A 24,252-nucleotide genomic window follows, 5' to 3' on the forward strand; every position below is an offset into this window, starting at 1 on the left:
AATAGAACTGCTGATTGTTTAGCCAAATGGGCATCTAGTCATGATCCGGATTGGAATATTAGGGATAGGAGGCAATTGTCCTTTGAGATGGTGCAAGAATTTGATGATCTTGTTGCTCAGGATCGAGCTTCTTGTTGTATTCCTTTCTGTCTTAATAAATTTTTACCCCTCTTTTTGCAAAATAATAAGTCAGCAACGATAAAAAGGGATCACTAAACTGTGGTATTTGGAAGTTTGTAGATTGTGAATATTGTGTGTGATTGTGCAATTTGTTGATTGTATGCAGGAAAAGACAAAAATTGTGCTTAATTGGGTATGTACAAGGAAAGGAGAAGTATTATTTCCAAATTATCTCACTTGTTGAATCCTAACAGGTCTGAAGACTAAATCCCTTAACTGTGTAGCTCATTGACTTGAGTTCTAAATCCTTTCACAAGGTAAAGCTCCTAACCAAGTGACTACTAATTCACCCCACTTCCCCACCCCATCCCCCTTCCTCCCCCCCTCGACAGTAATCTTGGACCTTATAATACTTAAAGATTGATGGGATACGACATATGGAAGAGGCAATCATCATTGAAGACTTCAACAGTCGCAATAACAGTAATGCTTCCTTTGATCTAGTTCTTCAAATGCAAACAATTAATTATCTTCAATAGTCATCATTCATGTACACACATGAGCATATGCGACATCAATGTCGAAAGAGAGAACAATTTTATATAGAATCAATCATCGTAGAAATGCAGATAGCTCCTGCAATTACCTAACTTCAATGGGTGCAAAGCAAATTTCCCAATTTCCCCAAATATGCAATATATTAGCTTTCAAAGATGATTGTTCTGAAACTTTCTAAAAATGTAGATATCACGAACTACATTTGGATTCAGCCTTGAAAAAATACTTGCCCTGAGACTTTGCAAATGAACATGGAAGTACAATCATACATGTGAAATCCTAGGAGTCAAATGAGGTCATCAGACTCGAAAAATGGAGATAGGGGTTCACTATAAGTTGGCAATACAAGAAAACAATCATTTTGTCATGATAATCAACTTGATGTGAAATCAAGCCTCCAAAATAGTGTATTTTGATAATTCTGAATATGTACAGGATGTGAGTTATTGAATCTTGAACTAGGTGCTGGGATTACTTATCAAAACTGATTATATGAGGCTAAAAATAGACAAGTGCACTTACTCATAGCATGCAAACATAATCCTGATATCGTTTCTCACGACAGCTACCATCAAGTTATTCAATCTCAAAGTAGGCCACTTAGAAAAGTTTTTGCAAGGGAATGTCTAAGTGTCATGGTCAACTTTCTATCAAAAACACTTCAAAAGGTGCCAACAGGGAAAAAGTATATAATAGACACGTTGGCTCTCGTTTTGGACATGTTAAATTTGATTGTGATATTGGTTCTATCTTGGAGAGGATTGACTCTTTATCTTTGTATTGTGAGGATGAAAAACCCTTGCAAGTGACATTCTCTATGCTGTTGAGAGATACAATCTAGAAAATACATGGAGATTTTATACAGAGGTTACGTAGGGGCATATTGCAGATTGCATATCAGAGCTTACTGTATATCAGATTTAAAGAGAACGAGTTTCAAAATATTATAGAGATTTATTTTTATTAGTTAGTTATATCTGTCCTAGCTGGAAATACCGTTTCTGGCCTACTGTACCACTTCTTGAAGGGCTGTGTGGGATTTCTATGGCAGCTGTTGAGGTTCGTAAATTTTGGAATCTGAATTGAATTTATTATTTTGTGCTGCTGTTTGTTATTTCCAGACCTGACTATTCATTTTGGAAACATGTTCGCACCTTCAAAATGCATGGTTTATATGGTTACATTTTATAGGTAGGTGAGATTTTAATATGTTATGTCAATTTATGAACAAGGTTGTCATTATATTTGAGAAATATTGAAAAATCCGATGAAATTTTAAAACTGGAATTTTCAGCAGTGTTATTTCTAAGCTTTGTAATCTTGTAAAGGTGTTGAAATTATATTTTCATCTGCAATATTATTATTATTGCGTGTATTGTAAAAAAAATTCAAACAACTCAAAGCATAATAAAAAACAAAATAATCAGAGTACAAACAGAACTGCATCTTACACAGGTATTAAACAAATAAACTACTAAAATTTAAATGCCTTTCATGTTTTTAATGTACAAACTTTGAATATTATAACCTCTGATCATGCCATTATTTTCCACAATGTTATTCAGCTGATCCCACCAAACGATCAGTTCAGACCACATGTTTCGAGATTTCAAAAGATATGTCTCACATAGAGCACCAACAGTTCGAGTATTGTGCTTAACTACCCAATAATTCAAATAAAGTATGTTCCAACTATTAAAAGATCACATATTACTCTCCAACTTAAGCAACTTCTTTTCCTTCAAGCTTTCAACAGTTTGTCTTATAGCCTCTTCAACGGGAGTAAACTTCACACCCAATTTCTCTGCCATTTCTTTAGACACTTTAAAGGTAGGAACAAATGGTTTATCATCTGCACACCTGTCAACAGACGGGAAGAGGAAATTAGACAATCTGCCAAAAGGAACGTTCCTTTATTTCTTTTTTTTTCAGCCTGGAGTTAAGGAAAAAGCACAAAGATACGTACATGATTCATGTATTTTTTCAATCAAACCCAATTTACCAACATTCGTCAATATTCATGTTTTTGATAGAAAAAGAATTATTATTAACTTCTTAATAACTTCACGATATCATAATTATAATGACTACACTAACATTTAAAAGAAAACCCACTTACAAGTTTCACTTGTACAAGCTTCTAGTAATTTTTATGCAACTCCCTTTCATCATATCATGGTTAGTAATGAGGAAAACTCTCTAGTAATATTTATGCAACTCCCTTTTGTTGTAACATGGCCGGTAATGTGGAAAACATTTAACAAAGTGTACAGGGCATTGACTATGCAAATCAACTATGGTCAGCTAATATAAAACAATATAAACATTTTAACTGTGATTCCCCAAAAACAGCGTCAGAAATATCAGGCCAAGGTAATACAGGAATGTTGGTTGTCATATATCAGAAGCAACCATCTTTAAAGAAAACATAAAATCAACCCTGTAAGCATATTTGAGATGAGCTAGAGAAGCGGTGTTTGAGATGGAAGTCAACAAGGATACAGACAACATAATAAATAAAGCATCCATAGATAAAGAATAGCAGAATTATGACAGAAAATAATATACAGAGAAGAGATGATACCTATGAGAATAATGACAACATCATTTATCTGACATGGGTCTAAGTAAAACTAATTGATAAAACAACTTCATTCCAGGCTCCTCCTGATAGTTTAAACATGTGTGCAATGACAACAGAGAATAAATCATAGCAAGTATTTGGAAATTTGTTGTGAAGAATCCGAGTCATCACAAGTCAAGGCAATGTAAATGAAAAGGGTATTAATGGTAGCAAAAAATAAAGTATCCATGGAAATGAGGTGTATGAAGTCAAGATAAATCCATCGTGAGTATCAATCAGCAATGAGTGTATAGCAATCTCATAAAATATAATCAACAGTGACAAAGACAAATTTGCATCCATGCCAGCCATATGAGTCCACAGATGCAAGTAAGAAACATTGATTAATATGGTAAGACAAGTGACGTCTATAATGACTAGAGCAGAAGAAAAACCTCAGCATTATTGGCAACATACATATACAAATGACATCGAGAGTTCCAAGGCAGCGGTTAAAATGTGTAAGCATCGATATCAGCACAGGCAGATATGTCTCATTGGCATGCAGAGATCTCAGTCAAAATGAAATAGAAGGTGTCAGGAGCAGCTTGGTATAAAAAGTAATCAAATAAATGCCCAGTCAAACTTTGGCACTGGCTAATCTCCAAACAAAATGCACCAAAGACAAAAAAAAGTCAAACATGATTCTTTTTCCAATTCACAAAAACCTCTATAATGACTAGAGCAGAAGAAAAACCTCAGCATTATTGGCAACATACATATACAAATGACATCGAGAGTTCCAAGGCAGCAGTTAAAATGTGTAAGCATCGATATCAGCACAGGCAGATATGTCTCATTGGCATGCAGAGATCTCAGTCAAAATGAAATAGAAGGTGTCAGGAGCAGCTTGGTATAAAAAGTAATCAAATAAATGCCCAGTCAAACTTTGGCACTGGCTAATCTCCAAACAAAATGCACCAAAGACAAAAAAAAGTCAAACATGATTCTTTTTCCAATTCACAAAAACATAGCAAAATTTTCTCAAAAATTTTGTTGTTTTTGATCACAAAATATACAGATCATGAAGATCAAATGCTGAAAATTTCAAAAACATTCATTGTGTTTTCGTTTTTTTAAATTTAGTCAATGGTGCAATTTGTAGGGAGGATAGCCACATCCTCAAACCTTCTAGGTATGATAATAGCAAAAATATATAAAAAGAAAATGATATGCACAGTCAGCAGCTATATTAAACCAGATAAAGGGATTTGTCATGAAGATGGTATTGAACAGAGAAACCCGAAGAACACATATGGGTGTACATGAGATGGACAGTGACATTAAGAATCGATGTCAGCTGTAAGAGATTATACACAACAATTAATGATTAGCGGTTAGCCTTTGTTAAGGCAGCGATTATTGTTGAAACGAATTCGCGATTATATGAAAAGATGCACTTATAGAGATGCCTTTATAAAGATAAAGGTATATAAGACAAACTCAATTCATTGTTTAATATGTAATTTGAAAGAGAATGACTAGAAAAGAGCGAGTGTAATAAGAGATAAGAAAGTATATAATCAGATCTTTGATCTGATGTATATAGTATATAGATAAATTTCAGAGTTTTTATTGAGAGCGGTGTGTAAAAAGGGGGTGTGAATAGAATAATTTGAGGAATAAAAAGATATATATATGAAAGATAAAAGAGTAGGTATGGAAGAGAGAAAAAGTGTATAGAGAAGATCAGTCAAATAAGGACATAATTGAATATATATTCAGATTGAAGAAATTGAATGAAGTGTCCATCATTAGTTGAAGTAAGCAACATAGTTTGGGTGGAAAAGCAGTTTGTGTGTAGTGGGTCGGTGCTCACAAAGACAAGAAGTGGGGGTTGGTGCTCCTAGTAGGTCAGTACCTGTGAAGTGTGGGAGTTGGAGCTTCTAGTGAGTCGGTGCTCATAAACATAGGGATTGGAGCCTCAAGTAGTTTCAGGGCTACATAACATTGTAAAAACACAAGTTTATATAAGAAGCATTTATTTGTCATGGTTTTCTCCCGCATTGGGTTTCCACGTAAATCTTTGTGTTATTGTATTCATGTGCATAATTGTTGATTTCAGCATTTAAAGTTATTAAGGCGATCGTTTGAATTTTAAAAAAATTGCAATTTGTTATTATACTGATTCACTCCCCATCCACCCCCCTCCTCCATATAACCATGTGCTCTTCAACGATTAGTTTCTCAATCCCTAAAACTTTAACTAAACAACAAGTAGCACAAATACCAAGGCATATTCATGGGGTTTAGAGGCAGAATTTTGTGTTCTTTTTCTGTATTGTATTACTGGCATGGTCACTGAAGATGAATTTTCTCTGGAAGTGAATAGACTTGTAAAACCACAGATCTTAGTAGAAAACTATTCTTAGGAATTGTTATCTCCAAAATCTACACCCTCAAAATTTTCCTTAAATCCTAAAACTCTCAGCGATTTTGGAGAAACATAGGATCAGCCAAAAGTTGTGAGTAACTTATAACTTGGCTGAACCTCCGGATTCTAGGCCGGTTCCTGTATGATATATCTTATACCTTACTTGTACTAATGGAGAAATGAAAAATTTAGACGGAAAAGGGTAAAAAGATAACCTTAAACACGGAAAACTTAAAAAAATAAGGTGATACACCAAGATTGATAACACAAGGCACTGCTATACCTGAGACACACTGAAAGTTTTTGACAAGACAATCACAAGAAACCTTATTTGAAGATCCGCTAATTCATATCAATAATTTAAGAGAAGGTTTATGAACTTGAAAATATACGAAAGGAATTTGATCACAATCGAATACATCAATAATGGAAACACAACTCAAAACCTATGAACAACTATTTAGATAAAGAAGATACAAGATAAGACATCATTCAGAAAGGTCTATTATTAAAACACAATTTGAATAATATCAATCACCTTAACGCATACAACTAAATCTGTCAACTCCAAAACTGGTTCCAATGAAAACTTTATTTCAATCAAAGGCCCCAAAAACAGTACATCTGCATAATGGATCAGAATAATGGAGAAAAAGGCACTAAGGATGAAATCACATAAGCGTCCTCTACCAAAATCCGAACCCCTTCCTCAAAAATAAGAGGAGTATATATAAACAATACACTGTCTCCAAACAGGAAAAGCTAGGTCGAAATAATGAATTAACTCATTATTAAAACCACTAAAAACTCCAAAAACATGCTCAAAATATCCCAAACTGAGGTTCCACCATCCATGCATGAGAAAATCTAAAAAAAAAAACCCCAAACTGCCAAAAATCACTCCATAATGCACTCTGAAGTCTTCAATCTGAACTGCGCCTCTAAATATATCAACTGCAACTGCCCCCTTGAATTTTGGCATTTAAAAAATACCAACTTCCCTTAACTCTTTATTATTTTTTAATTGCATGAATGTTTATTATTTTAATAATTGATTTATAAGATATCAATCATAAAAATAATAATTACAATCCCTTTTAAATATTTATGCAATTAAAATAAAATAAAATAAAAGACTTGACTAAGAGTCAATCCCTCTTTACTTGCATTATTGTTTAAATTGCATTTTAAAATTCATTATCTTTATCTAGTCGATTATATCAACTAAAGAATAATAAGGTTTACAACACTATACATGCAATTTTTTTTTATTTAAATAAAGCTAACACATAACGCAAAAATGTGTTTTAACATGTGTATGCCAAAATAAAAATCTCCCACTTCCATCAGCATGCAATCGGACCCAAAATTCTATTAAATATAATTGAGGAAATGTTAAGAGGCAAAAAAGGGTTTCAATTTTGGCATTTCGAATGCATCTGCCTTTGATATTTTTTGGAGTTGAAACACGTCAATAGGGTTATTACAAACCCTAGCCGTCATGGAACTTCATCTGCATCTTTCTCTTGCTCGGAGGCCATTTTCGGTGCATCATACCACCGTTAGACGCCCTTTACTAGTGTATTTTCTTTTCTTTGGTCTCCGTTGTGGCGCATCTATGATTGCGGGCATAAAAATACAGAGTTTTGAGAGGCCGACTGTTGCTTGTTCGAAGTCTGAGCATGGGAGTCATTGTTTCAATGGCATTTTTTCTTGGTTACGCCTCTCCTCTTGCTGTAGCTTTAAAGTTCCTTTACTTGCTTTGCTGTTAGCATGGCTGAAGATACACATTTGGTATGAAAAATAAAGGAGCTTTTCTGTAGCTATAGTTTTCTTTGGCATTTAAAAGTTGAACCCGCATTTTTTCTCTTGTGGGTTTTCCTCTTTCTAGCCAACTGTTCATTGTCAAAGCTTGAAACTGAAAATGTTCTTTTCCTTTTGTGGGTTTTTCCTCTTTTACTTGTTGGGCTCTACTGGACGCCGTGAGACCTATTTCGCATGCTTGGAAATAAGGCAAAAATGGAACTCAGTTGCTTACTGCTGTAAGTTGTCTTCCTGCTTCATTTCCTTATGAAATTTGCATATATCATGGGCATGAAAAATAAGTAACATGTTTGTTGGTTAATTTTTTACATCTATAAAATCTGGGCGCCTCTTACTATTGTATTTAGCAGCTGATTGACTGTATTTTTAGATGCCTGGAGGATAATTTTGCTTGCTTGGTTTTGGAAAGCCATAAAATCTAGGCATCATATCATCTCAGACTTTGTGATTTTTCAGCTGCTAGGAACTCATTACCTTATTTTTCATTGTGCTGGAAGTTATTATGTGTGTCATATCTGATGTTTATGTCTGCTACATATTCCTAAGTGCATATTAATCCCCCAGATCTGTAGTCTATAACGAGATCTTCTGCTGTTGATGTATCATTTTAAACATTTTCCCTCCCCCTCTGTTTCCTTTGCCATGTAAACTATTATGTATATGGATAATGTTTTTTTTCTCCTCAAATCTGTGCTATATCTGGTTTATGATGGATCTACCACTGTATGTTAACCCTTCTCAAAAATTTGCAAGAACTGATATAAACAATTATTTTGCTGAAAGTGGCCATATTTCTAGACTTGTCTGTTACTTGCTCCTTGATGGAAACTGTCATGCGTCATATTTTCTTTATAAAGGATTCTTTGCTGAAAGTAATATTTACGATACACTGTTTGCATTTACTCCATGCTAGGCTGCTGTATGAACTGATATATTACAAAAATTATGGGAGTTTCTTTCAGCTGTCAAACCAGATCTTTCTTTATCAGCTCTTACTTTCATTGCTGAAAGTTGTATATGACTGTCATACTTTCTAATGTATCATGCATGATTTTCTTTTTGTCTCTTTGCTGTATACCTATTTCTACGCCACAAAAGATTTTAGTGAGATCTTTGAGTATTGCTTGCATCAATAGCATGTTTCCGTAACATCTTTTCCTTTTCTTTTGAAGATCTCCTGCTGTAGCTTTCAATCTCGCTGTATGAATGAAACAAAAGGTTTCAAAACTTTAAAAAGTTCATCCCTTTAATGTTTCATTTGCTGTCATTTCTGTGCATATCACTTCCGTCTGGTACCTTTTTTTTTTTTTTTTGTTGTTTTCATCAGTTCTCAATAAGTAAAAGGTTTCAAAACAAAGATGAATTGTCCCTTTAATACTTATTATTTTTCTGCTATCGATCTCTCTATCTGCTGATGTGTACCTGTATTTCATTGGGATGAATAGCGTGTAAGATAGTGAACGTGAGATTAAGTGAGTCATCAGCATTGCTTCGATCCATTGGATCTAACCCATTTCTCCTTTGCGAATGCAAGAATTGGAAGCACAGAACGGGCAAGATCTGGAACAGCGAGAAGATGGATGCAGTTGGATGGCGCATCACTAGTCATTACAGGCAATGACTAGTGCCCATGAACTTTTCTCCTTTTACTCTTCTATGCAATTATTGATTTCAGTAGAATATAGGTGCATGTTAGCACGTAGGGACTACTCTCACAGTCAGATGTGTGGGAGAAATTTACTTTCAGCTTTTCCTTTAATAATTTTTTGTCATGATTTGCTCCATCATGCAAACGTTGTATATTATTTCAAAATGAATAAAATACCTTTCTTTGATGCATTTTCTAAAAATTATTTGAAAGTAATAAGCATGTATTTTCCTTCATTTGAACATGTGTGAAAAATGAACAACAGGAATAACATAAAAAAACAAAAGCTAAAGATTATTTCTATTAATTGAGATCCATTTCGGAAAAATAGAGTCAGGATAAGAATTATGTAAATAGGGAAAAACAAGCTGCAGAAATCAGGAGAAAAAACACAGAAATGGCTGAGACTTTTGAGGATGGGTTTGTAATGTCTCAAACTAATTAAATATATAGATAATTAACCTTTAGCTAATTCTTCACATTTCCAATAAGGTGTGGTAAGCTGAAAGTAATTATCTTATTTAGCATTTATCTTGATTCCATTTAAATTCAGAATTTAAGTTTTTAGAGTTCAAAACTTGGTAGCATTCATCTTGGTTCCATTTTAATCCCAAAAAAACATTGGATTTCTCAAGAGAAAGTAATCTATTGCATGAATATACCTGGGTATGACGTGTCTGAATATTTGTACCATCAATGTTTTGGATCATACTCAATGATCTGTCTGAATATTTTTACCATCGATGTTTCTGATCATACTCAATGATCCATCATCAAGATGAGAGGATGATAGTATAATCCGAAATGTTGATGGTAAAAATATTTGGACACAATCATACCGAGATATAATCATGCAATACTATCATGTATTGCAGAAATCTGCTGCCTTTAGACCATAATCTAATACAAGCGCTATTTTTAGGAGATTCTTGATGGTTATGACAGGTAACTCATAAGTTGCGCATAAGGTAGGCCCCATGTTAAAGCCAAGCATGGTGGAGGTTGAATTTCCCAATTGACATTGGGTTTCTTGGAAACCCAAGCTAGCAAGTTTTTAATAAATTCTTGGCTGGTGACAATGAATGGATCATTTGTTTAGTCACTCTTACCTTTTCAGATTGTATGAACACATTTTTCTACAATTTTCTTTTGTGGATGAAAACATGGAAGTTTACAATTTGTTGGCAAAACATCATGAGTTGTGAGGGTTACAAGACAATGTCCTTGTGAGTTTCCATTCTCATTCCATGAATGCATTGGAACTTCAGCAGAGTACAGTTCAAGTTATGAATGTGAATGTACGCACATGTAATTTTTACAGTTTGATTTCTAGATTTTTTTAAGTGTTTCTGCTATTGTATGGTATTATTTTTACAATATCTCAGTGTTCAAGACTCTGCACGCTCCATGTAGATCAGTGTTCAAGATGATTGACACTTCAAGTGGATGCGGTTCAGTAGTGTTTTGGTTAGAATTTGTATGCAGGGTTGTAGGTGAACTTGTATAAAGTTCTTTCCAATATTTTGTGTGGCATCTTAGGTTTCTGTTTTCTGCTTTAGGATCTTGGTTTTACACTTTTCTTATGGTTATCTTGATCAGCCTCAGGTTTTGAGGCTTACAACTTTCAGTCTGAACCAGATCAGTGGCGACAATGTCATTTGTTTGGAAGATTTCACTTGATGTATTCATTTTAAATTTTAAGAATTTCTAGAATTCATTAGTGTTTATGTTTGGAATATATAATTTTGTAAAAGAGTATTGTCATTTATTGAATCTGAGATTGTCAATTGAATAAGATTCTGGAGTTTTTGAGCAAGTTGTGAAATTTTTTGAAATCTCATAAGCTATAGATGAGACATCCCACTCCTTCAAATGGCTAATGAATTGCAATTGCTTGCATAAATCATTATACTCATACAATATTAAGTGCAAAATAGTTAAGATGGCTGCTCTATCATTGTCTAAATGGGAATTTATAATTTTGGTAAATAAGTGTTGGAAAATTTGAAGCACTACATCATCACACTTAAGATCAATCAAAATGACATATGAGTTAATCTTAGTCTTGGCTTCTTATTCTGATGCCTCTTTCCGAAAGAAGGGTTTCTAGTATCACCCAATCCATCAAGCTTCCAATAATCAACTCTAGAATATTCTCATCACATTATCAATGTAGGGTGCTACAAGAGCTGTAATACCTATGATCTCACTGAGGCAAGAGATAATTGCAAGTCTTACATCTTCATATAGATATTTCATAAGCTTGTGCTGGACCAAAGCAAGCACTGAAGGTTTCAAGACCCTATCAAAAATTCTTCAATATGACTAGTCCCGTGGACAAATACGATTCTATTTCCTCCAACATAGAAAGAAAATCGTCAGAAAATTCTGTGGACTCCAAATCAAATCCAACTATTAAGAACCAATTTCCCACTTCTAGTTTTATAAGCCTCCTAATCAACACACTATATTGCTGAAATCGTTTGACAAAGTGGTGTCCTCAATTTTGATATCACAAAATTGTAGTAACCCTACATAATTTTCTCATGAATTGATAGGTGCATCCTCCTTGTTTTAATGCATTAGTAAAGCATCACAAAGGCAATTTGTCATCCCTAAATTATGCTTTATATAACATTACTTGTGTATCGTTTTTGAAGGTTTCCAACATGTCAAATCCCCAAATATCTGTTAGTAAAGAGTTTTTCTTCTTTCACGGCAAGTGCTTGATTTTTGGTAGCTTTCACATCTTTTTTCTTTTTTTGGTTTTTGTAAATAGTTTTTTCCACATATTTTCTCCTAGGTTAATAGCTTTTGGAACTTTTCTCATTTTGAGCTAACTTAGGCCTCAAATGGAATTGTCTAACTCAAGGTATAAAGGAAAAGGTGGCGTTTTCTTGGGCAACAACACATCTTATTGAAAAATCCTCCAAAAGTGGGCCTCTTATTAGCAATTGCACAACATAAAAATATTTTTAATATCTAAAGTAGATTTTGATATCCATTTAAAAATTTCAGCTCATTCTGAGTTGATTTTACTATAGTTTTTAATGTTTTAATGAAAATTGGTTTTTCTAGTATATTTTCATGTTACTTGATTGAAAACTACAGTTATTTACATGGGACACTTAAAATGCATAAAGGTGGTCATTGCATACCATCCATATGCAAATCACCTTACTAAACCCACTACCAATAAAAGACATGTCCTAGATACATATAGGTGGGCTTTTTATATGCAATTGCACATTTTTATTTTAAAATATATCACTTAACAATTGTAGGTAGGGTTTTTATGTGCTTTGCACAATAGAATCTTATTATTATAGACCTTTAATAACTTAAATGCATAATGGTGGGGAATTTGAACCCACTAACAAAAATGCCTTTGAGCTCTTATTTTATTGCATTTCTAAAATCCGTCCTTCTCTTATTGAGATGTTTTCACTTGCAGATGCATGTGGTGGGTTTTTCAACTTGAGTCTTTCAAAACCCGTTTTTTCCTCTCCAAGGTAATATCGGTAACTAAAAGCACTAAGAGTTGCGATTTAGAGGGCAAAAGCACATGCTTTTGTATATGAAAACCACACATTTACTCATATTGAAGGCATTTCTGACCAAAAGGCATATGGGTGGCGATTTCAGGGATCAAAACATATGTTTTACCTTTCAAAAAGCCCATCTTTACTCACATTGAAGACATTTTTAAGCTAAAGAGTACTTGAACCAGCAATTTTAAGTGTCATTGCATGTGTTTTGGCATTGAAAAAGAACGTCTATATTGTGCTTACAACGGTTTGGATCTTGAACAACAATTTTGAAGACAAAAGCACATGCTTTTGTGTTGTAAAACCCCATCATTACTCATTTTTACATGCATTTGTGACTAATTCTCTTGGGCAGCTATTTGCAAGTGAAAAGCACATCACTTGAGTTGGAAAAACCCATCATTCTTGGGCACTTTTAGCTGGACGGGTTTTTGAAGAACAAATATATGAGATTGATCAACAAAGAATTTAAGATTTGTGTCTCCAATAGGGGCATTTTCGCCTCAAATCCCTCCATGTTCATTTTCAGCTCATCAAATTTGCAAATTTGGAAGTATTTCATTCTCTAAACAGCCCATTTAGTGCATGTTTTTGCTCAAAAACACCAATTGTTTGAGCAATTTTCTTCATCAAATCTTCAAATTGATGCCTCAAGGTAAGATCTAGGGCATTGTTTATAATTTTTAGCTTGTTCATCACTCTTCTCAAGTTGCATTTGATGCCTTGGACGCAATTTTTGATATGTATTGCGTAGTGCATATGATTTAGTCAAAATGGTTGCTATTATTGTGCATTTTTTACCTCAAACTTCCCACGCTTGGCAAGCAATGGATTTTGAGTAAAAAATGCTTTCATTTTGGAAGTATTGAGTAAAGAATCAGAATCTATTTAAGTCTCATTCATGCAATCTTTCTAAACCCAAATATCTTAATGAATTCATTTGCAGATTTGGTATAAGAGACTAAAGAGACTTCTTTCTTTGCTTCTTGAGGGAAAAAGGTAAGATCTTTGTCAATTTTATAGGCTTGTCACTATAAAAATACATGTTTTTTAACTCAAACATTTGCATCCACTAGCTGTCCCAATAATTTCTAGACATACCTTTCATGCAAAAGTTCCATACTTCACACTTGAACACTTGAAAAAAATAAAAATGGATCCCCCTCTTGAAGATGTACTTATGTTGTGGAATTTTCATGACACAGTTGCTTGCACACACAAAGTTGGCATGATAGAGGAAATTGTACTAGGTATAGGTAGAAAAAAAAATTATGGAGTATCAATATGATCAAAATTATAACTCCATGCCTCCTTCACAAGCCACTTCGTATTATGAAAATATCAAAGATATTGATATCTCATACTTGGATATCAAAAGCTTTTTTATAAGAGTAGACGATGTTGCTACAAGTAAGATGCCATGCATAAAATAGAGTAGCATTCATCTTGTTTCTACTTTCCCTCTAGCAGCCCATGAACCTAAGTCTTCGTACGTGCCTATGCAAAGAACTTTGATCTCCCATCAAGGACTATTAGAGACCAAGATGAGAAGACCATTATCAGTGTAAAACCAAAGACTCTTGATAGAATCTTCCAAGTTCCACCTGCTCCAATGGTAACTAATATCACAAAACAAAAAGCCTTGGAGAGATGGAATAGTGACACAACAAAATGCAGTTGCATCTGAATGCTAACTAGTTGATCAACAAGAAGCCTAATCTTATTAGATGGCCGGAAGGTCTACATCTTTCTGATTTCAAGGAAGGGATCAACAATCTTATAAACACTATTTAGTCACATTACTGGAGTCAAAGAATCCAACACTTTTGAGCCATCGATGTATTAGAACATTTCTCTCATTGTTCACTCCAAACAAAAGATCTTTTGGGGAGATACAATCAGAGATATGTTATCAAAGTAGCTGTCCCAAGTCATTTCAACTGGGACCTTCTACATGAACTCAAACTTGGTATACATTGTTGCTGCCCTATGTTCGTTCTTAGGTCTATACACAAGGGGTGATCGCATGACAATTTCAGTTTGGTAGTATTGTGATCAGCTAACCTTGAGGTCCAGTCAAATGCACTACAAGAGGTTGCAAGATGCTTTCTATGTGTATTACATGTGCCTATTAAACAAGGAACTTCTAAAGAAACGCACATTTGATGAGGCTTGGGCTAAGGTGTATGAGTATGGTTGTTTGTTCTATCAAATTGCCAACTTCACATCTAAGAGGGTTGGTTATTTCAAAGATGAGACATGCACTCTTCCAAGATACACCCCACTTACACGATTATCCTTATGAAGTTGACAAGGCAAATGATGGGGGTATAGTCATACCAATCTATCTTGCGTAAACTGGGCATTAAGATTTCATCAAGAAATCCTTTGAAGATTAGTGATTATTCACTCGATATGGTACCTAAGGCTATAAACATGGAGTTTGAGCTTCAAAGGATTACTTTGAAGAATTTCATGTCATGAGGATTCTTTGATTAGTGGGGCATAAATGATAAAATAAGAAAATCCTACATCCATGTTCACCGTCTTGAAGATATTTGGGTTGATTTGCGCATATAGATTAATTGTCATCAGATAGACTATTGCCAATTAACTCTAAAGAAAATTGTGGACTTCAACCTTGGAAAGATCCATGCAGGAGTTGAAGATGATGATTTAATTCTAGATCCAAAATATGAGCATCATGTGGATAGGCTACCTATTTCATCTCCATCCTACTCATCAAAGCGGAGCGTTTACATATAGGATCATTTCCAACCTAATCTCGCCAATACAAATATCGGGTTGAAGAAAAAAGGGCTGAAAAGCATAAAAGTGAATCCTAGGAGGGATTTCAATCTTGCTGGTCCAATTGGTTTTAGAGTCAAAATGAGAGGCAAGCAAAAGGATGGCACAAAATCTTTAGCAATAGCCATTCGAAAGCTTACTATCAAGAGTGACAAGGCAAAGGGGTCGTTCTTGAGGGAAACTCTGCAAAACCTCAAAAGATTCATATTGACCTAAGTGATGATGAGCTTCTCCGCCATCAAGGAAATCTTGTCCAAGGGTACCTCCTCTGGAAGAGTCAATTGCTACTACTCTCCCTGATTTTGCGCTAGCCTTGAATGAATCATCAGATTAACCCTTACATGTGGCCGTGGATACCTTTCCCCCTCAGCTAGCATTATTTTATATGGATTTGACTCCAATCGCATGAGCTATGTCTATTTCCTTCGTTGCTCCTATAGTTCTGACAGTGGACCAGTATCACAAGTTTGAAAGTGTGTTGATGCTTACACCATATCTATTCCTAATGTCACGGTTCTATCCATGGCATTAATGGATACTTTGCTAGCACAACTTGAGCAGTTCATGGCAGAGGTCACAAATAGTAGCCCAAGTCCAGTGACAATCATGACCGAAGTTGTAAAAACCAATTTGGTATCCACTTTGGTTACCACTACTACTGTAGAGTCCTCTTCCTTCACACTTCCTCCTTGGCTTACTGGGTAAAGTACAAAGCTATGTCACCCTTTTGTAAAGGAAAAAGATGACACAATGCAAACTGTTCAACTTTAACGACATAAAAGTGGCATTTGTGTTTAGAATTTGAAGATGATGTAAACTAATGAAATGCATAAAACTGGATGAAGTTTATGCCTAGAACTTTTTTTAAAAAATTGAAAAAGAATTTATGCATTTATTTTTTATTTTTGAAGTCCTTTGTTTAATTGGCATAAATATGAGGTGTACTTCATGTCAAACAAGTATACACAATCTTTTTTTACTCTAATTTTAGAATACGTTATAAATGACATGTATAGCTAGTGTCGAAAAAAAAAGAACTATTGATATTTGATGTATTTTTTCTCTATTATAAGTACTCAAAGTTGAACTTATCATAAATAAACAATTTATTTCTCTTGTTAGAACCTCCCTATCAAATCTACATCTCTTTGAAAAAAATTACATATTCTTGAAGAGGACTCTCTCCTCTAGTGCTAAATATAAATTATTAATATTTTTATACAATTTACAATTTTTTTCCTTTATTGAAGTAGCATCTTCTCGAATGTTGAAATACCTACTTCCAATATTTTAAATTATAACATTATAACTAATCAAAACACTATGAAATTTATATAATGATGATCCCAACTCTGAGACCTATAAAAGGGTATTTTTAATTTTTCAAGAAAGTTGAGTTTTGATACAGAAATGCAATTTGGCCAAAACAAGTTCAAATGTCCTTTACGGTGATATAGATTTGTGCTTTTACTCCACAATGATTACTCAAAAGAGGAAAAAGGAAGAACTTCCACCCGAGGACCATGATTCCAACATGGTTACAAAGGCTAAGGTTCCAAAGACCAAAAAGGAAAAAGTGGTGTCAAGGATCTTAGTTGGTGATGATAAACCCAAGTATGCAGAGGTAGTTGAGCCTCTCATTAAAAATCCAAGATGCAAACAAATGATTAAAAGTTCATACAATTGAATTTGGTAAATAGTCTTGCTTGGCTTGTCAACATGATGCAAGTGATGCTCTTGGATTGCTCACTCAAATGAATGACAAGTCATGGGAAAGGAAAAACGAGCTCAAAGAAGTGAACGCTAGACTGGATGACATCATTGAGAAGATGAAAGCCTCTTCTCTAACAGTTGAGTCTTTAGAGCATGCAATGCGGATCAAGAGGAAAGCTAAGCTTGTGGATAATTGGTGTGATCACCTAGTATCTCAAGGAGTGGATGTGATCAAGGACAATTTCAAAAACCTAAGGCGTGGGAGAGATACTTCCATCAACAACTCAAATCTGTCGAGATGGACTTGAATGTATAGAAGACCATGACTAAGATTGACTTAAATGTTCTGTACAACTGTGGAATCATCTCTTCAGTGGAGATGTGTTACAGGTACCTTACATCTAATGGTCAACAAGGAAAAGGTGTTGCAAAGCCTAGTGATTGAAGGTGAAGCAGCGATACAAGGTTTGCAAGAACAAGAGAACATGATCAGCATAGTTTTCAGTAGCTGACATGTACAATCATTGATGAAAGTGGACTTGCCAATGTGGGAATCTTGATAATAGAATTTGAGAGAGTGATTTGCCTACAGCTTGGGGCAAAAAACTTTGATTTTGAAGAGGCTCATACTTTCTCAAGCTACAAATTTTCACACTATTGTTTACAAGATAAATTGAAAGAGTGTAGCAATATTACTTCAGAGAACATAAATGTTATATATATGTTGTCAATTGTCGCATGAAGCACAAAAGAACCAGATGCAACACTTCTACTAGAGTCGTTGCATAAATTCAAAGAATTCATGGACACATTGTGAAAATCTTTTCTGAGTTCCTTGGGCACTTCTTTCTGGTGTTTTTAGGAGTAGATATAGTTCATGCTAGATTGCATGTAGAATCAAAGTATTTTGCAAATATAGGAGAACATCTACCTGTATACACATTTCATGCAATCAAGTTCCAACCGCATTAGGCATGCAACTTTGAATAAGTTGTAGTTAGAAGTTTGTTAGTAAATAAGTCAAGGTGGTAGAGGGTTTCCTCTTATCTCTCCACTATTCTCTCTATTATTTTCCTATATAAAGGAATAGAAGAAGCAGGTGTTCTCAAACTTTGTGTTCTGAAGCTTGAAATTGATATTTGTATTCTTATGTGTATTGGTCAATTTATCTTTGATCCAATTTATAGTTTATTTGCATGGAGCATTTGAACATTCAACTTGGTTTCTTAAAGACTTTGAGCTTCTAGAAACAAGTTGTTATAGTTAGATAGTGGCTACAAATACTCAAAATTAAAGACTTTGTACTTTAATTTGGAGTATATTATTTTAATTTAGATAGTTGACAAGAGACTTTGCGCCTTGTTATTTATTTAGTTTCCTCATCAAAACTGATTAATTGCAAGACTTTGGGTTCTTTATTCTTAATCAAACAAATACAATTGTAACTGTTGTCTTAGGAGTTGTTCTGAAGTCATCTACCAAGCCACTAGTATTACCATAGCAGTAGGTACTATCTGTCAAATTGCAAGTAGTTGGTTTTCCCATACAATCACTTCTTAAAAAAGAGGAGTTAATTCTAGAACACACGCATTTTGTCAAATTTTGTGTAAGTCCCTATTGGAGCCACCCATAGTAAGAAGGGAGCCTCCCCTATTGTTGGGAGGACATATTTATCTCACTATACCGTTGCCTAAAATCAAAATTTTGTAAGTTGTGGTCAGTAACTTACAAAAAATTTAGCCAACAGAAAGGATCCATGTTCTGATTTGCTTTAATTCTGTAAACTTGAAAATTCACCTTCTCAACTCCATGAGCTGGCAAGACCAATGCCTCTAATACCATTTTAATAAGGTACCCTATTTTGGACAATATTTCTTACCACTGATAATTATGTTAAGCAGTTTGCATAATCCCATATTGTAATGTCCCCTGTTGGGACTGGACTTAATTTATCTTAAATTTCTCAATTAGGGTTTGGATTGTAATCTCCATGATAGGATTAGTCAAGCATCTCATTAGATTTGAGTTGTCTTTAACACTCACATCCGACCTTATTACTATTTCAACACAAAGATGAAAGGAGTAGGTGCTATCCAAGTTTCCTAAAAATCAATTTTGCAAAGGATTCCCTCGATATTTACAAGTCTAAGTTCATATTCATAAAGGCTTACAGAACATTGACCCCTACCCTATCTTGGGGCAAAGATCCTATTGTTTGGATTTATACAAGTGCCCTTGCTTGGTATCATTACAAATTCTCTTCACAGATTAAAATAGTAATATAATTGGAATATAATTTTTGAATACAATTATAAATGTTTAATTTATATAGCTTGAATATATGTTTATATATATATCAATCATGCTTGTTTATTTGCTAATAGGAAATTCAGTTCTGCACATACCTGATATGAAATTATATAATTTTTAATCATACTGTCTTGTACTCTGCCTTATACACTCTCAAGGGGATATATATGTTTAATTATGTATTCAGTAATGTTGCTGATTTGTTATTCACTATGTTGCAACTCACATTTTTCCTTATGTTTTCTCTGTGGTTCTTGGAAGTGTTCCTGCTTGTTTATTTTATATCTCCCTTCAGTGGAGTGGAGAGGTGCGATGCTTGTGGTCATGTCTCCCTATTCCATAGATGCACCTCCTTAATTTAATGCAGTTTAAATATTGCTTGTATTGCCTATATGAATCAACAGTTGGCTTTTTATTTTGATTCCACCTTAATCAACTAGTGTGGATAACTAATACGTCGTAGTTCATTGCAACTGAAAACATAATTAAGTTCAACTTTCAATTGTAGTTTTAACTATCACTCATCCAATATCATGTATTACGAACATACCATGTTAATTCTCCACTCGATTAATCATTTTCTTCAAATTCCCAAAAATATATTTGTTCATCGGCTCCCTAGGGCCTATATAAATCATTGGACTTGGTTGCAAATATTACACATTAATGGAAGTACATGTGATGGTTCTCTTTCACAATTAGTTCCCTAATTACTCTGTGATGACCCCTCGTAGGCTCTCACTTAAATTCTCATAATATTCATAATCATGGTCTAGATCATATTTGTTTCATACTTAGAGAATATTAAAATATTATTCGTGACACTGAATAAGGCTATTTCTCCTTATGTGTCAAATTATGTAATAGATATAGATTTACTACTGCTCAAGTCTGGACACGCTCAGCTTGGGGTTCCCTCAAATCTTTATCCATATAGGGATTCTCTTGCCCCAACATGACTGATTTATTCCTCCCCCTATGCACACTCCCTATCCATTATGCAATAAGACACAATTGGATTCCTATCTAGTTCACTGATAATGTTATCTTTAAATTTACAAAATAAATTTAGATATGCTTCAAAGAATTATTATTTACTTTTATATATATAAAGATTTTGATTTCTTATTTAGAATACGGAAAATCATGTTAGTTTGTGATATTCATTTAATCATTAAAGTATGATTATACTTTTTACTCTATACATTCGCATATCATAATTTCTAAGATATCTATTATTTTCATATATAACCTTACCTGGACTATTTAATATGTTATACCAATATTTCAAAGTTTAATAATGAATAAGGAAGCATTACAAACATATATCTAGAGAGCTGATCTCTTTTTAACATGCCTCCACATTAATATCCATGTGGGTTTCCTTGGTAATTTAAACTAGATTGTGCCCATGTAATCCATGTAACAATGCCCTATCATTCTTGGTTAACATACTCAATTTCCAAGTGGGACTTGCGGTCCATAATTGGTTGTCTTCGATTATTGTTTGTATATTTACCTTATATATTTCTCTATCTTCCATGATTGGCCTATCCTCATCAATGAGTATTTATAGATTGATTAAGGGTCATGCCCTTGCGTGGACGAATGGCCCGTCAGTTGGAGATAATAGGTGATAATAGTAAATGGTCTTTGCTATTCAAACTTTATTAACGTGTTATAGTATTAAATAGTGATTGTTTACTTTGTTACTAATTTTATTAACTTAAAGTTGTTTATAAAGCTAGTTTAACAAATGTATTATATATTAATTATATTATTTAAACAATATTTAACACAATAGATTGACATAAGGGATTAAGTAAATTCATCATTGTTTGAGCAATAGGAAATTAATCATATGTATTTTAGATTAATATGTTTTTGTGTACCCTATCAAAAAAATGTTCGTGTGTACATTCATGGAAGTCTTTTCATTTGATTCAATACTAAATTATCATATTAATTTATATCCTATAGTCATTTATTATTAGGGCTCATGACATACTCCAAATTAGTATGATACTGCAGACCATAGTTGTGCTTGTATTGATTCTTTCTTCCAACCAATAATTGTATAAGTGCTAAGAGTTATAGTTCAGTCCTGACGGAATCATCGTATATTTCACAGCATGACACTATTTTTCTTTTTTTTTGATAGGTAAAAGGCCAGGAGGCCCAAGATTGTGTTTAGATTAAAAAACCATCTCAATTGGGCACCAAAGATCAAAGATGGATAGGTATCCTTGGTGTAGCCCTTACATAAATATTTCATAGTAATTTACTCATTTTAGCGCCTATTTTTTGTTTTTGAATTTATAACTTTTCTCTTGATAATTCTTTGTAACCTAAAAATTAAACTTAGCTACGATCAAGTTGTTAGAACGAAAAGAAATATAGTGCATGATCAAAAATGACACTTGTCTCCTATTAATGTTAATTTTAAAATCAAATAGTATATAAGGAGAAGTTTTGAATAACCAAAGATATGTCACTTTTAACATTAAATTTCCATGATATCAGCTAAATCTAACATGTTTATTTTGACAATAGAAGTTCTAAACCAATTTCGATTCAAGAACAAGTATCTACCTTATACTTATCATATTAGCTTGTCTTATTATATTCTCTCCTCCATCTGCTCCTTTGTTAGAAAGATTATCTACTTCTCTATTATCTTCCCTATAAAAATGTTTTATGATTATTTCTTCGAATAGATCAATGATGGCTAAAACATATTCAAGTTTAGAATTAAGGATCCAATTTGGGGTCTCTCTTTTTCTTAACACATTTAGGATAATTTGCGAGTCTCCTTTGATAACTTATTTATTAATACCTATCTCTCTACTTAGAGTTAAGCCTTCTACAAGGCCTCTAATTCGGCTAAGTTATTAGACATTACTCCTGAAGGTTTAGCATGTTTAGTTAGGCATCTATTGTTATCTGAAGAAATAATACATCCTATGCCTACTGATCCTAGATTACCTCTAGAGGCCACTTCAAAATTTAACTTTGACCATCCTACAAGAGGTGGTTCCCATTTACATTGTTTCCTAGCGATCTTGTTGGATTTTGTGTATATCATTGGTGGACTAATTAGTTTAAACCAATTTTTACACATATCTACATCCCAGTCCGAAAATGAACCTTCCTCTTTATATGAGTTTCTGATATTATTGTTAGCTACCTCAATAATACAAGCCTCCAATTTATTAAAAAAGGATGTTAGATCCATCTTTTCATTACTAAAAAATCTTCTATTCCTTTCTTTCCATAATTCCCATAAGAGCATAGAAGGATATATTGTCCATAAATTACTATAAACCTTAGAACAATGTTTCGACCAACTTCTTAATAAACTTAAGAGGTTATCAAGGAATGCAGTTTGCCAATTTAATTTCTTACATAACCAATACGAACAATTCTTAGCCAAGGGACACTCATAAAGCAAATGCTCACATGTTTTAGATTCTTTTTCGAAAGTGGGCATTTAGATGGCCCTTCAAAACCCATCTTAGTAAACCTATCTGCTGTTAGAATTCTCTTTTGACGAGCAGCCCAAAGGAATATACCTGCTTTTGGAAGACATTTCAGATCCCAACATAGATTTAGAGGGATATCAATCTTATCCCATCATTGAGAATTTATTATGTTTTCATTCCCTAATTTGACTTTATAATTCCTGTCTTTCAAGGCTCCCCAAATTAATTTATCTTTCCTATCTTTATGATTTGCATGTCTACTTTTTAAAAATTGATTAAAATGTACTTTTCTTGTGATAAAATTGGAGCTTCATCTAGGGTTTTTCATTGTCATCCTCCATATTGATTATCATTAATATTAATCTTATAATCACTCACATTCTTAGCCCACATAGTTGAAAGAGTGTTTTTATGTTTATACGCAGATTACACTATCTGGAGAAGGAAGCCCATCCCATGAAGCTTCCCAAAATAAAGCATCCTTCCCTAAACCAATGTCCCAAGTTAAATTATTAGCTATTAATGGGTGGCAATTCAATTTAAAGTTCCAAATTCTTGAACCTTTTGAAGGACTCTTAGTTCTAAACAAAGACAAAGGAATATTATTGTTTAAATATTTATGATATAAAATTTTGGCCCATTTACTATTATGTTCTTTAAACATTCTCGAAATAAGTTTGCCCCTAACGCCTCATTCTACCAACTCAAGGTTTTTATGCCTAGGCCTCTCAATTTCTTAGGTCTACGTATTGTTTCCCACTTTAACAAAGCTTGTTTCTTATTATCTCCAGTACCTTGCCAGAAGAAGTTCTTAAGTTTAAAGTCTAATTTCCTTTTTACACCTTTGGGTAGGGGAAGACACGACATATGATAAGTGGGGATTGTCATGTCCCCATTTTGGTTGACATCGTTTAGCATGCCAGATCAGTCTATCACAGGCTCTCGTAGACTGGTGGTGATGTGGAGAGAGTCGACCAACAACTATTTGGCAGTATTTTGTCCTTACAATGGATTAGTGATTTGGGCTTACGTTTGTTATAAGTAAAGTTACTTTATCCGGGCCCAATTTTATAATTTGATGTTGAGATACACTTTTTATTATAAAGTAATATTTTATAAATTGCACTTTATTTCATAAGAATATTTGGATGCTTCTAGAATGTTTAAGTGACTTCTAGAGGAAGCTACTTAAAAGTGAATAAATAGACCCTATGGGTCTTGCATTTGATGATCCAGTTTGTATT

At 33.7% G+C, this 24,252-nt stretch overlaps 1 protein-coding gene across 2 annotated transcripts in view; it reads right to left on the reverse strand.

Moving 5' to 3' along the window:
* Positions 1-2,136: 2,136 nt before the first annotated feature.
* LOC149535362 (phenylacetaldehyde reductase-like) overlaps positions 2,137-24,252 on the reverse strand; it is a 202,693-nt gene continuing 180,577 nt past the window's right edge. For both annotated transcript variants that reach the window (XM_089804096.1, XM_089804097.1), the window contains exon 6: positions 2,137-2,538. In XM_089804096.1, coding sequence (XP_089660222.1) covers positions 2,382-2,538 — 157 coding nt within the window. In that variant the 3' untranslated portion in view covers positions 2,137-2,381. The remainder of the gene's footprint in view (positions 2,539-24,252) is intronic.

The sequence above is a fragment of the Cupressus sempervirens genome, chromosome 10 (assembly GCF_028749045.1).
Source record: "Cupressus sempervirens isolate cs-2001-9-10 chromosome 10, ASM2874904v1, whole genome shotgun sequence".
NCBI lineage: Eukaryota > Viridiplantae > Streptophyta > Pinopsida > Cupressales > Cupressaceae > Cupressus > Cupressus sempervirens.